At 33.5% G+C, this 15,345-nt stretch overlaps 1 protein-coding gene across 6 annotated transcripts; it reads left to right on the top strand.

The window, feature by feature from the left end:
- Window positions 1-294: 294 nt before the first annotated feature.
- On the top strand, window positions 295-15,093 carry LOC106168679 (stAR-related lipid transfer protein 3). Of its 6 annotated transcripts, none has more exons than XM_087017629.1 (16): window positions 319-462; window positions 4,335-4,358; window positions 5,648-5,736; window positions 6,348-6,534; window positions 7,255-7,341; window positions 7,496-7,573; window positions 8,063-8,116; window positions 8,557-8,680; window positions 9,017-9,142; window positions 9,891-9,997; window positions 10,480-10,647; window positions 11,205-11,300; window positions 11,870-12,054; window positions 12,222-12,315; window positions 12,679-12,805; window positions 13,527-15,093. In XM_087017629.1, exons 1-15 carry the CDS (start codon window positions 448-450, stop codon window positions 12,784-12,786), a joined length of 1,542 nt encoding a protein of 513 aa, XP_086873755.1. In that variant the 5' UTR covers window positions 319-447; the 3' UTR covers window positions 12,787-12,805; window positions 13,527-15,093. The 6 variants fall into 6 exon arrangements, with proteins under 6 accessions (XP_086873757.1, XP_086873756.1, XP_086873755.1 ...); XM_087017628.1 differs by having other exon boundaries at window positions 320-468; XM_087017625.1 differs by lacking the exon at window positions 319-462 and adding an exon at window positions 2,930-3,301.
- Window positions 15,094-15,345: the final 252 nt, after the last annotated feature.

Raw genomic sequence — 15,345 nt, 5'->3', positions numbered from 1 at the left:
AATGAATGTTTTTCTGTGTTCGGCATGTGGAAATTCTGAGAATATTTTTTAACAGTTGATTTGCTGATCAATGTTTGACATTGGGCTTCAACTCACCCGTTAGTTTGCTTTTCTTCGTCGTCTCGTCACCAGAGCTACGGTATATTATAATAATAACGGCATATAACAATAATAACATTTTAACTTTTTAAGAAGATAAAATTTGAAAGGGCGTGTTCGCTTGCGGGAAACACAAGGGCAAGAGGGTAACATCCGAGTAGGTCCGAGTGCTCGCATTGCAGCAGGTGCGACGATAACATCGACGGCCACTTATCTCACATGCCAAAGGTCAGTCAGGCGATTGAAACAATGGCGACCTCCTGCTTCTCAGACTTCCTACTATAAATACATGTATATGTTTATTTCTGCCCAGTTCCATTCACAGGGAGATGTCAGGCGTTCTGAAACATGTCAATAAACACAGTAAGTGTTAGTATCAATTCTTTAACCTCGCATTCTGACCCTCTGGGCCTATAGCATATTTCGATAGTTTCAAGTTATGTCGTCGCTAACACCGTCGATCATCGACATTTTGCAACATGGAGCAAAGGGGAAGTTTACATACACCTATTCACTTCGGTTAAGGTCACTCTCCCTGTTATCTTTCTTCATTTGTATAGATAGCATTGTCACACCATAATTCAAAGGGCACTTATCTGCACAGTTCGTTTTGTCGGTGGTTTTTAGTTCAATTTTGGTGTAACAAAAGTATGTGCTTTTCTTGGATTAAATAATTCCCTACTTCATTCGTAAAAAGTATATGTGTAGAAATATAGTATATAAATAAATGTCTTTTTTCGAAGTTAAACGTTAAAGTCCATAAAACAACATAAGAGATAAAAAGATAATAATAGAGAACGGATATTTCGATGTTATGTAACAGGGTTTAGTCCATGGAACAGTAAGATCGCATTCACAACGAGTTGAGCCAGGCTTTACAAATCCTGGGGACTAAATATGGCGGACGTACATGTGTCGTCCCAATGGAGCCGAGATTTAATGACTGTCCCCCCGCAGGGACGACGTGTGGGGAGGCGTGTGAGAGGCGGAGAGACTATTAAAAGATTAGGTGGTTTTTCTTTCATGTACGACCGCCATATTTAGTCCCCAGGATTTGTAAAGCCTGGCTCAACTCGTTGTGAATGCGATCTTAGTCATGTTTTGGGTCAGTAAAATGCCTTCTGAAAATATAGGTTTCAGTTCCACTTTCAATTTTACTGGATTTGTTGCTCTTAATTGGAAATATTCCATGGACAGGGTACTACCACCACAGACATTGATACTCAGACTGGCTTTTATTTTAATGTTTATATCTCATTTATTTCTAATATGAAAAAGTATAATAATAGTAAGCAGTTCAAACAGGTGCCATTTTACTGCATTCTGTATACAAATGCTATTGTCTTAGAATGATATTAGATCATAACATGCTGTTGTATTTTACCTTTCAGAGATTGGTACAAACTCTCTCTCTCTCTATTTAACAACTTATTTCTCTCTTTATCTAATATACACAAGCACAAGATTGGATTTATTCTTTTATAAGTGATTTATAGAAATTATTTTCTTTAATGAATTACTTATTAAAATAAGGTTGGCTTAAGCTTCCTACAGGTGGCCTCACACACTGGTACATTATCAAGTAGCCTTCTAATTATATAAAGAGAGTTAATAACAAAGCTGAATCATAGAATTTAAACTTTCTGAACTATACAGTTGAGGTATGGAGTGACATATCTGGTTGTCAGTTACATCACATATATAGTGGCTTAATTAACAAAATTCAATCAGCTTTCTGAATAGAATAAAATAAGTTATTTTTAAAGAATGTACTAGTAGACCTTTCTGAGTGTCTGTTTCATTCCCAAATATAAAAGATCACCCAATTTATAAAATTTGATAAACTATGGCAGTAATTTACCCCAGTTTTAGCTATTATTTAATCTCAATAATACTTGTACTATTACCTTGGTGTCCATGGAAAAGATATTTTTTATTTAATCTGATTGTTGTCTAGTACCTCATCTGCACTGGGTTTTAGAGATAAGTTTTATCTCCCTGTAATTTTATATCTAGCCTCTGATAAAGTGTGTTATGACGCATTCATATCATGTAGTATAACTATTAAGTAAAGCTTTAATAAGTAAGAAATAGAAAAAACAAAGTAGTGAAGAAAACTGCACTTCTTCTTACCTGGTTAGTGAAGTTCAGGAATGGTTTGAAAGAAGATGTGAAAGAAACTTAGGACATGATAATTATAATTATAGTTTTGTGATAAAAAATACTTGTGACTTGACGGAAAAAGGGAACAAATTTCTCTTTGATGTTTTTACAGGATATTATTATTATTATTATTATTATTATTATTATTATTATTATTATTGCAGTTTAATTAGTTTCACAATTTTTTTTACATTTAAATTCATGGTTAGTAGTATGTTATATTGTTATCATTTTGTGTAATTGTCTTTTTCTTTGTACAAATTGATATAAAGTCAAGAAAGGGTTCTATTTTCTTTAAAGCAAGGCCACCGCCCCCTTTTCGCTCAGTTGATACTGAAATCTGTTTGCTTGATAAATGTGCTTACACTGACAGGACAGTCCCTCTCAGTATCACCTTTCCTTACAAGCTGTGTCTTAAAGACAGTAATTAATAAAAGTTAGTCAATTTTTATTCTCATTCTCATGCCTGTTATGGGCAAGGTACGTTGCCAACTTTGGAAATTGGATTTTGCTTGCTGTCAGGTGAGAGCAGTAGACCTATCTTCAGTGTGAACATACCTCGTGACCATGTGGTATGTCATAATAATATCATTGTGTAAACAGTGATCCAGGTCATCAGGAAAATTAACGGTCTATTTAGGACACCATGTCACACTAAGTTACCTTTGAGTGATGAGTTCACAGTCAGGAGACAGGTTGAAGTGACTCGTTTCTTCGTGGTGAAAATTCTTTATTATAGGTTTTTCAAAATAGTAGTTCCTAAAACCTGACAGTATTGCACTGCATGTTCTGCCACAATGGGCTTCGTGGAAACAATCCATATCGTAGTCACTAAAGGATTCGTTTACATATTTTTAGTACCTGGTTTTAAAGAAGTCTGATGTCTTTAATCATTTGTAATAAGGACATTTTTTGTCATCAAACTGGACTGAAGCCTGCTAGTTGAAGGATTGATTTGTAGACCAGATGGACAATTGAAATAATGTCTTATTGGAAGAAGACACAGGAATCCAGTTTTATCAGAGGCAATATATATAATGTAAGGGTATATAGTAAAATTCTATAATCAGCACTGGGCAGATGTAGACCTGCAAGATATCATGGTTTTTAATTTATATATATATTTATATATATACACACACACACACACACACACACACACACACACACATCACTCAAACACACAAACACAGGCACACACACACACTAGTAATTAAGAACAAACTTAGAATGTATTTCCCCATTGATAATTTTAGCATCATTAGGGAAATTAACAAGTCAAACAATAAGCAAGGGTTACAGTACAATCAAGTCATACAGCTTATTTTTTTCATCTTTGTAAGTCGTTTAATATTAAATTTTAATAATGTCAACTTAAAGGTATTTTTCAAAAATCATTACTAGTATATGTCATGATCAATTGTTTTGTTTTAGAGTTATGTTTTAGATGAGGCATTTAAATATCTTATTATCTAGAGTTATGTTGGCCTAAATGTCACAAGAGAAATATTTGTTTATGGAGGGAACTATTTACATATGATTATTTTAACAGGGTTAACATTGATATGACTGGAGTATGAAGCCAGACATCTATTTGAAATTAGGGCACAGTTGTCTAAAAATCAGTTACTGTACTCACAGCATCTACCCCAACTTATGTATAGTTTACCATTTCATGTCCAAATTTGCAATATCCCCCCCACACACACACACACACACACGAAAGGAAGTTGCCGTAATTTTGTTTGTAATTTTTTCTCTTATTTGTAAGTGTAGCCAGTAGGCCTTTCACATTTTTATATAGGTAGAATGGGGTGTTAGTAACTTTGATTTTAAATTTATTAGTACTAGTATTAGTAGCTTTATTTTGACATCTCAGTGAGATTGTATCAAATGATCAGATTAAAATTCAGTAAGAGAATGAAGTCTATATACAATTATGAAAAAGTTTATAATTGCATCTTGAGTAGATACACTTTTCTTTGAGCACAATTTCATAAATTTTGATATCTTTTGTGCAATTACAAATTAAAAGTGAGTTTATTCCTTTTTTTCTGTTTCATTATGAACAGACCTCTAGGCCACATTTATATCAGGTACATTCAAATTTTCCACACTTGCTTGATTTTCCACAAAGCACTTCAGAATTAGTTCTGATGGTTGTTTTAATGTTTTTTCTTTACTTCAGTAGCTTAGAAATGCTTTTATCTACCAGATTCAATTCTGTTGCACTTATTTTTGTGTTTGCATGCTTGCTGCCCAGTTTGAATTTTTTTGGCTATGACTTTTTGGCTCTTCCAAGACACACTGGCTTGGAGTTTAAGCTTAACAACTTGATTTTTTTTTTATAAGATGCTTTCATAGATTCACTGTAATTTTCCATTCTCTAAAAACACTGCAGTCTTTTTTCTTTTGTTGCTGTTCTCTGCTGCATTATGAACAAGTAGTAACTATGATGCTCTAAATAATTAGTATTTTCTATAATTAAAAAAAAAGAGATGCTCAAAATTTTGCTGGGATTCAAAGGATGATGGCCAAGTGTATGAAAAAACATGCACCCTTTCTCTTAAGCATTGGAGACTTCTTTGTTGAAGAATTATGGTTCTAAATTAATCTATATCTGTGGCCATCAAATGCAAAAACAAATTTGAAGCAGTAGGTCAAATGAGTTGTACAGTAATTATTTTTACATGAATTTACTTAAAGTACCAGTAGTGGATTGAATCTGAAATAATTACGTCCATTGAGGATGTTATGCTTTTGGCTTTTGTTGGTTTTTATTAGAGGTTAATGTTCAGCCAATAATTTCTGGATTAATTTTGGTGAATTGTTCAAGATAGGTTAGAAATTGGCAAACTAAAAAGCAGTTTTTGTTTCTTTTTTTTATTTTTTGGTGATCTGTTAATTGATTTATTGATGATAATTCAGCTGCCTATGCTTGGCAGTGGCTTGTGCTCTCTGAGTGCTTTTTTTTTTTACTATTAGCAGGCCCGTAGCCAGCAATTTCAAAAGGGGGGTTCTTTTTCAGAAAAAGTGGACCTTTTCCCATAAAACTTCATGTACCTATATCAAATTTTACCCAGAGTGGACCTTTTCCCAGCAAAAGGGGCGGTTCTTTCGAACCCCCCGAACCCCCCCCTGGCTACGGGCCTGATTAGTCTAGTAAGGTTAATAATAAACAAGAGAGTTATCAAGCATAAATATGGCAAATAGCATGGGTACATTTCTTCTCACACTTGTAGTTCACTTAATTATCTCACTTAGTATGCCTTATCTTTGTTTTAACCCTCTTATGTAGGTCCTTGAGAAAAGACAAAAGAAAAAAAGATTTGAGCCTTAAAGAAGGGTTAATATGTTTCTAGTAATGTATATCTTTGAATTGTAGGCATCTGGAGATATGGGACAGCGCGAGGAGGTAGCACAACAAGCAGGACGTCTCCTTTACCATGGCTCAGCACCATACAATTATAACAGGTAATAGGGTGACAGAGGGACAAGGTGGATGGAAACATGTGTGTGTGTGTGTCAGAGAAAGAGAATGGCTAGTATGTTTGTATGCATGACAGAGAGAGAGGGTAAGGAAAAGAGAGAATGTTGTTGTTTTTGTTGTGTGTGTGTGTGTGTTCATACACACGAATGTTTTGGGTGCATGTGTCTGAAAGAGAGAGAGAATGCCAGAATATTATGAAAACCAAGAATCGATAAGGGATGGAAAGGAGTTGAGCAACCCTTGTACATGTATGTATATGGAATAATGATACTTAAACATAATGTGTAAGTTAAAGTATTGTTGATTTTTTACAGAGAAGGACTTAGTTTATTGTTTTTGATATACTCATATACAATATTTCATTCTAGTTTTACAAGTACCCAGTATATCTGTATGACTGTTAACAATACACTGTAGAATCAAACACAGTCACTATCTTCTTTGAATATAAAAAACTCGAAATAAATTTTGCTGTCTTGCATTACAAAAACGTCCTTGAGGACATGCCTTTTTTATGCCAGGTAAACCCCATGATAAATGGATCGTTAATTAATTTTTTCTTTAAACGACATCAGTCAAACTTCTTAAATTTCAGACCCAGCTCTTATTCTAATGGAGGTACTGCACCAACATATGGCTCCACAACATTATCATCATCAGTGGCCTACGAGACCAATCCCTGTCCATGTTGTAAACCTATGTCCACCAGTCGGAGGGCGTTTTGTATCATGGTCACTTTTGATGTCTTGTTGCTGTTTGTGCTGTGGATTTTATATACACAGGTGAGTGTTTGATGTCTTGCCATGAACCCAGTGTAATGATAATTTAAGCGCAGACCTCTGCCAAGGCAGCCATTTTTGATTATTATTGATTGATTATTGATCCAGATCACCACCGAAACCTTATCATCTTTTCCTTGGGCCACTTCTGACAGTTCCTGAAAATTTCATCAAAATCGGTCCATAACTTATTGAGTTATGTTGATGACAGACAGACAAACAGGGGTGAAAACATAACCTCCTTGGCCAGGGTAAAAATATGATATGAATTGCATGACTACACTCTGCTGGGAGAGCTCATAAAGTGGCGCCATCTAGTACAGGGGCGGATCCAGATATATTTTCTGACAGTCTTCCAAATTATCTTCATCGATCCAACCTCATTTTTGACTGTCTTCCGACAGAAAAATTAGATACCCGTCTATGTAAACTTGAAAATCTGACCGTCTTCTAGAAGACCCGGAAGACGGCCTAAATCTGCCTCTGTAGTAATAGTGTATGTGTGTGTGTACACCAACCTTCTCTGTTTATGCACAGAATGCATGCATGAAAGTTTTCAGGACTGTGCCTGATTTCAGGATTTTCAGTCTTCATTTTTTTTTTTTTTTTTTTTTTTAGGCCTAAATGTGATAAGAAATTGCAAGCTACGTTTTCAGGATGATCAGTTTTCACATCTTTCACCCATGAGAGTGACATTTCTTTCATTATCTTTGATGCTTTCAGCTGTCTACATATGCAGGGACTTTTTCAAAGCGTTTTATGAAAGAAGTGGAAGGATATGATTTTAAGCAGTCATTATTTGACATTCCTGTAAGTAAAAATGCTTGAATACATGTTACATAATAAAAGTAACAAGTTAGCTTAAAGTATTACTTTATTTTTATTTTTTTGCTTTTCCTGTAAGAAAATGTGAAATGCAATCTAAATACAGTTTTAACAGGTAATTTGTATTTTTGTCTTGCAGTTGTTATCATTTTGGCGTTTTCTAGTCCTCATCTTTTCATATGCTGCACTGAATATGAGAAACCCATGGCTGGTGGCAGTAAGTCTTTATTTTGTATGATTAGAAAATATTGTCTTTAGCTATTTTTCTTCATTTCTCTCTGTTAGTAATTCACTTTTTGCTTATTTCCTTCATCTCTCTCTCTCTTATTTCTTCAACTTCTGTACAGTCCTCTTTTGTAGTGGAAAGGTTTTTTCTTCATTTAGCCTTGTCTTTATTATTGGTAAATTTGTCATTTAAAACTGTTGGGGTACTTGAAGGTGAAATGATTGGGAAAAAAAGTTATTATAAGTGATAGGGAAACTGCACAGGGACAACATAGAACAACACTAGTGAAATTTTTGAAATAATTATTTCTTTGTATTTTTTAATTAAAAATTTGAAAAAAAGTTAGTCCAAATTACCATTTTCATTCAGTCATCAATATGGATTTACCATTGTTGTTAGGTTGAGCTTGACATATGCATAAACACAGCACTTCAATTTTATTACAGTTTATATTTATAATTGTTTGTTTTTACATTTCAGTTAACAACATTTGGCACCTGTGTATTTCTACTGATAAAAGTGTTCATGTTCAATGTGAGACTCCTACAATTTATAATAAAATAAACTTTTGCTGTAGATTCTTAATGTCTGAAATCGGTGCTCATTTTAAATTCCGTAAAGTAATATGATTTTTGATGTATATTATTTTCATTACCTATTACGTGTATTCAAGTTTAAGGAGGACCTAGCCAGCCTTTACAGTTTATAATAAAATAAAATTTTGTTGTCGATAATTATTTCTGTCTGAAATCAGTACTCATTTTAATTACTGTTTAGTAGTGGCATATGATTTATTATAAAATTTTTCATTACTTATTATGATTTTTTATACAAAATTTTTCATTACTTAGTTTGATTTTTTTAATATAAAATTTTTCTTTAATTTTTATGATTTTTTTTTATATAAAATTTTTCATTACTTATTATGATTTTTTTAATATAAATTTTTTCATAACTTATTATGTCTGTTCCAGTTCAATAAGGACCTAGGCAGTGGACAGAACACTCTAGACTACGTTCTTATCATAATTTCCTTTGTGGTGGCCTGGGTAGAATGCTGGTTTCTGGATTTCAGGGTTTTACCTGAGGAAAAGCGAGGTTCGTGAGCTGTAGTTGATTCTGTAAGAAAATCATAATAGTTGTTTGCTGTCAGTATTTTGTATAGTAAGATTAGAAGTTCATAGCGTGCAATTCTGACTTTGTGACCTTGAGTTGATTCTGTGAAGGAAAATGAAAGTTGTTTGCTGTAGATATTTTGTATGGTAAGATTAGAAGTTCATAGCATGCAGTCTGATTGCAGTAGCTGTTCAATCCAGCACCTTTCCAAAATTGACTGTGGATGTTGACAGTCCCCCCCCCCCAATCCCCACCCCATATCAGATGTGTTATCATAATCATAAATTTGCTTAACTGTGTTAACTTGTTTACTTCCAGCTGAGATTGAAGCAAGAGGTGCTGTACTAGATGAGAGAACGTCTCTCCTGGGTCGTGGCGACCACAGAAGTATAGGTGGCACTGAAACTAATGACCAGTACTATTCTCCATATCATACCCCGCATGGTGAGTAACTTTATTGTGGCTGTGACTGAAAAATTGACATCATATAGGACTTAAGTTCAGGGATGAGATTTTTCCGACTTTTTAGCAGTCAAAAATATCATTGATCTAGGCGTTTCCCTTGACCCCATGCCATATTTTCTGCCATTTTCACTGAATGACAGTCTCATCCCTGTAAATAGAATTTATCCGTATAATGACTATGGGACGTAATAACTGGGAATTTTCAAAAACCTGACATTTGCTAATATTTCACTTTTTGAATATTTAATATCACTTTCAGACACAACAGCCAACCAACTTAAAAAATCTTTGGAGTCAATGTTTTTAAGTTTACTTACCAAACAAATTTTGTGATGGGAAATAATTGATGCTGTCCAAATAAACTGAATTATTACCACTTTCTGGATATTGGTGTGGGTGCTTGAATTCTGTAGAAATCTGTATAGATCTGACAGAGGAAATGGAAACAATTGTTATTTGAATCCATTACAACAGGGTATTAAGGCATCTAGTGACAAGTGCACATAGGTTTGTTGATGACCTGTCCAGCCCCTGGCTGTCTGCAGACATCTGTTGCTTTTTCAGTGAAAAATAAATACTAGTATGGATATCATAATTAATTCACTGATATTTTTCACAGCAATTTTAACTGGCTTTGAATTATTACTTATTAATTTGCTTTGATTTATTTTGATTGATTAATAAGTAAAATTATTTTATTTATTTAATCTATTTATTTTACTTTCAGATTCAGATGATGAAGAAGGCAGTAAAAGGTACCATTCAATACCACCGTCATCGGTCAACAGCAGAGCTTCAAGTAGAAATTCCAACCAGCTTTCGTTAGGATCACAGGTAGTTTAAGTTTGAGTTCTTACCCGAACAGCTTAAACTGTAAATGGCGTATCTTGTGTCAGAAGGCAAACTTATAAAGTTATACTCATAAAGACCAAACTGTTGACAATATTTGAAATTTGGGAATATACAGACTCTGAGACTTTTTTGGAGGGCGGGCTGGGGGAAATCACACAATTCTGCAATTTTTCATTCAGTTCTGGGAACTGAGCCAACGATTACTAAGTGTTTTGTCCCACACTAAATGATCAGTTATTTTTTCAAAACCCAGACTGTTGTCTGAAAAAAGGTCATAGAGAAAGAAATGTTCATGATTTATGATTTTAGCTTGTTGTACTGGGCAAATGAACAATAACAAGTTAACAGATTAAAAATTACCATTTTAATTCATTGTAAAAGTGTTTATCATGTATATTACATTTTGAGATCAATGTTAATGTATAAGAAAGGTTTATAATTTTACTCCTTTTTTTCTCCACCAGGAACAAGAGTACCAGAGATTAGCTGGAGGCCTTTTTGCCACGGCGATGCAGTTATACGAGAATGAGGAAGGATGGAAGCTGGATAATGGAGATGAGAAGGATCTTTCCTCGGGTTGTGTCTACAGTAAACAACTTCCCGAATTGGGAGGAAAATTTTTCAAGCTCAAAGTAAGGGATACAGTTGACTGACTTTAAATAACAGATCTGAAGTAAAAATTGCCCTTTCAGAAAATCTTCTTTTCTAGAAAAAATATGTACTATACAGTGGATGTCAGATATGTAGATTTTTTGTACACTTTATAAAATTATACAGATATTTGTCAAGAAAACCCTCTGTTTGTTTTAAAATTTAAGTATCGCCTTTGTTTCACATGGGGTTTGAATAAAAACATTCACAGTGTTTTGTGTACAACTGGATATGAAGATAAATAGTTGATTCTTAAAAAACAACTACTACAGGTGTAAATCTTTTGGTAATAATAATAATAATATTGATATTTAATTTACATTACAGTTAAAATAACACAAACTATAAATGAATAAAAGCAAAAATTGATTTTAAGAAATCGATTTAAATAGTATAGAATTAGAAACTGCATATTTGTACATGTAAGTCATAATAAAGTTCAGTCAGTTTTTGTGGTGGAGGTCTTGATTTGTCAGCTTTCTGAACTGAAGAAATGACAAATGAAAGTGAACATAATATTTATTATGTTTTGTTCTAGGGTGTAGTTAATACCACTCCACAGAAAGGTTTTGAAGAAATATATTTTAACACAGAAGATTCACCTGCGTGGAATCCAACAGTTTTGGAAAGCAAGGTGAGTAAAATAAAATAAATTTATCTGTCTTGTCAACTTTGGATATGAATTGGGATGTTTTTTTTACCTTTGTGGATGTTGATGAAGATGACAACTCAATTGCCTCAAATATTGCATTATTCTCTGTTAAATTCCATGTTCTTGTCTGCGTTCACTGATAATAATAATACTTTGTTTAGGTAAATTAATGAAAAAAAACACGTGAAAAATTTTATGTTAGGTAAGAGCTATTGAAATTATAAAAACTGAAATCAGTAATGCACATTAAATCTCTGAGTTAAAATTAATACTTGAAACTGCTGGCAAGAGGAAAATCATGAAAAATCTGTTCATTTAAAAAGGGATTTTAATTTTTTTTACATTTTTAAGTGTTAATCACCACATCTGAGACATGAACATTTTTCTGTGTGATTACAGAATTCCAAAATTTTTATTTTACATTATGGTCATTCCAAAAATCCATCAAGATAAAGTTTTTGGTTTCACTGGAAATGTTCAGAAAGGTTTTTATTTTAACTGAGGCTCATGTCTGATAATTTGACTCTGACTCAATCTCTTTTTCTCCCCAGATTCTGCAGGTAATAGACGAGCACACAGATGTGTTGTATAATATAGCTGCCGAGGCAGCTGGGGGCATGGTGTCGGCCAGGGACTTTGTCAACTTACGATGTTGGAAAGAGGTGAACGGCATGATGATTTCAGTCTCCAAAGGGGTGACCCACCCAGACATGCCAGAGCAGAAAAAATACGTAAGGTGAGAGGTTGAATTTTTTTTTTTTTTTTTTTTACACAGTTGTGTACTTCTTGAGACTCTTTGCATTGAGATCTATTCATTGAGATCTATTGGGACAGGGGTAAAAAAGATGGTAAGGGGTATATTTGTTTTAAATTTGAAACAATTGTCCTGTGTGTATTTTTCAGAGGTGAAAATGGTCCAGGGTGCTGGGTGTTCAAAGCAGTCCTTGGGGACCCAAATAAAAGTGAATTTGTCTGGATAGTTAATACAAATCTCAAGGTAAGCTTGCCATTAGGGGTTTTAAAAAGAAATATATATATGTGTTTTTTTAACTCTCCAACTCTCTCTCTCTCTCTTACTGTTTTTGTATGTGCATGTGTGCATATGTTTATCTATCTCTAATAATGTGTATATTTGTCTCTTTATGGGGGTATGTGAGTATTGGTGTCAGACTGTGTGTACTAGTATGTGTGTGGTGTGCTTGCTTGCACATTTATGCACATATCTTCAACTTCCCACATGCCTGTCTGTCGTCTGAATTATTTTGATAATTCAGAATGAATTAAAATTAATTAACTTTCTGATGTGATTATGACTTACAATAAGTCAGTTTTATATTGTGCTCAATTTTGTACCTTCCAGGGTTGGTTACCTACCTACTTAATAGACCAGGCCATGTCAGGGGTCCTTATGGATTTCTTTAAGTACTTCAATCAACGGATTAACTATCTGAACACGCTAGAATCATAGCATATATATATATTTTTTGGTAAGAATGCATTATTATTATTATTATTTTATGATTCAACATTTGTTATGGAATTCACTTGTCATAGAGTTAGGCCAATGAGTAACTAAAACTAGTAGTTGAATGTGATAAATAAATTGAGCCAATTTAAGGGAAAAAGTAACAGTTACTATGGGGCACCTAGGTCTGTTGTTTACTCATTTAATTTATAGTGTCACATTACAGTAATTGTTTTAATTTTTCATTAATTAGTCCAGAGGCTTGTTCCACAAAAATTGTACAGTTTTTGGACTCATGGTAGCCCAGGATATATAGTCAGATGAAGCTTTTAAGAATGACAAGCCTACAATGAATGTGTTTAACATACCTAAATGGGCCCTGGTAAACAATGACAGTGTAAAAACCTTATTTGAAACAGTCACAATTTGCTCAAAAATTCCAGTTAACAGATGGAAAAAATGAGATAATGAGTAGTTTTGTAAAAGCTTTGTATAATGCAACTTAGTCGACTAAGTCTCAGAGTCTAAGTCTCAGAGTCTGTGGGAGTTGTCTAGTACTTGTAACCTTGAGAAGATGGCACTAGTATAATCTCTTATGTGGCAGATATCATCATGAAAATATATAATTGAAAAGCAATTTAACAACAGTCAATGAAACTGTCATTCTATAGGCGAATAAGATTATATACCTAATTTCTGCAGTTGAGTGACTTCATTAATCTAGAGTTTGTTTTATTTTTCAGGACTGCTTTCACAGTGCTGCAAGGACTAGCTCATGAAAGTCAAGAAAATCTTTGAAGAGTTGATATATGTATATTTTATCAATATTTCTGTTTCAAATTTCTATCTTCAATCATGGTCATTTTTTAAGTAGTTGAACTGTATATTTAAAGTGAAATTGTCAAAGGTGACAGATGTTGCTCACTAATATTATTTTCTTTTCTTTGCTATGTTCACTGTGGTATAACTACATGAAAGCAGAGCCAACTAATCCGCTGCTGGTCTCCCTGCCGTCGCACACCCCATTAAACAGATTTAATCAAGGCTCTGAGGTTTAATTGCTAGACCTCTGCAGGGACAGCGCGTGTGGAGGCAGGGAGAACATCAGTGGATTAGTCACCTCTGCTTTCATGTAGGGAACGCCATATTTAATCCGAAGATCATCTACTGTGAATCCCCTCTAAATTCAGATCTTTTTGACACCACACACACTTATGCCGGATGTTCAGCCTCAGGCTTTTTTTATTAATTTGGTGTAAGTAAAAAAGCAAGACAGACAACTGAAAGCTGGCTTTATCATGGTTTTATTTGGCCATAACAGTTTGATGAGGAATTGAATAAAACCACTGGTAAAAGGGAATTCATTTGTAGTATCCACTGTTTTGTTAATCTGCTGGTCGAGAGGGATATTGCAATACTATTGGACAATTTTACAATAGCCAACTATAAGAGTTGCGGCATAATTATAATGTGCAGTGTCCTCTGTGATACCTTGCCTGGTAGCTCTTTTTCTTAATTATTAATTTTTTAAATATTTTTTCAATTGATTGCAAAGGAAACAGTTCATTTTATTTTTTATAATCACACTATGCCAGTTGAGTGCCTTGAATTGACTTTTTGAAATTGCAACTTTAAAGTTTCTCTTGTTTCAAATGTAATTGATATTTTTCTTTCATGATGAAGATAGCTTTTATGATGACTAAGTTCACGTTTTAAACAAAGACAAGTCAGTTTGCAAGAGGAAACTTTGCTTGTTGATCACTAATTTTCTATATTCATACAGAGTGCATTTTAAAGATATTTTAATGAGGCATCTGAATATGAATTGTTTATCATTTAGAATAGTGTGTTGTAATGTAATGTATTTTTAAATTATTAAAATCATGTTTGTGATGATGTGCATTTGGGAACAAAAAAGAGCAGTTTGTAAAATAAGTGATATTATGTGATGAAAATAACTTGGAATGGTGTAAAAAAAAAAAACTTATGGCAAAAATGTGATAAAAATCTTTCTGACACCAGTTTGTTTATAGAGTTTGGTATAGCTTTCATCAAGTGTTCAACGATCAAATCAGTTTACATAAGAAATCCACAGTTTGATAGACTTATACTCATTCATAGTACGGTATTCTCCATTTTATTCAAGATTTGTAATGATCTATAATATAAAGGAGTTTCAAAGAGAGCATGTAGGCTTCATTGTGCTCAAGACTTGTTAATTCTACATATCTTTTCATATGTAGTAATTTTCATTTTCAACAGTTTTATTGCTATCATGTCTCAATAAAGATTGATCTGTATGAAAGACAATTTTGGATTTACAACTTTTTTTATTCATCTTCACATCTTCTAATTTGTTACTTACTGTACATAGACTCACCAGAATGATTCTTAGGGCTAAAATACAGCTTGAGGTGGAAAATCAAGCTGATTAGTTTGTTTTTCATGTTTGGCTTTAAAATCTCATGCACCTAAAGCCCTATTGACATATTCTGATTGTCCATGTTAACTCGTGTGCAGTTTGTCTTTTAATGTTGAATCAAGTTGGCAAAACCTATTTTG

Source organism: Lingula anatina, chromosome 7 (genome assembly GCF_051362555.1).
Source record: "Lingula anatina isolate TDL-2025a chromosome 7, LinAna3.0, whole genome shotgun sequence".
NCBI classification, from domain to species: domain Eukaryota; kingdom Metazoa; phylum Brachiopoda; class Lingulata; order Lingulida; family Lingulidae; genus Lingula; species Lingula anatina.
The sequence above is the reverse complement of the archived record's forward strand: the minus strand, read 5'-3'. Positions and strand labels throughout refer to the sequence as shown.

Bases quoted from the DNA above. Each gene is read 5' to 3' on its own strand.
- LOC106168679 (XM_087017625.1), top strand. From the start codon at position 3,245: ATGTCTTATTGGAAGAAGACACAGGAATCCAGTTTTATCAGAGGCAAT. The intron at 9,998-10,479 runs GTAGTTTAAGTT...TTTCTCCACCAG, and splicing joins AGCTTTCGTTAGGATCACAG to GAACAAGAGTACCAGAGATT. The intron at 10,648-11,204 runs GTAAGGGATACA...GTTTTGTTCTAG, and splicing joins GAAAATTTTTCAAGCTCAAA to GGTGTAGTTAATACCACTCC.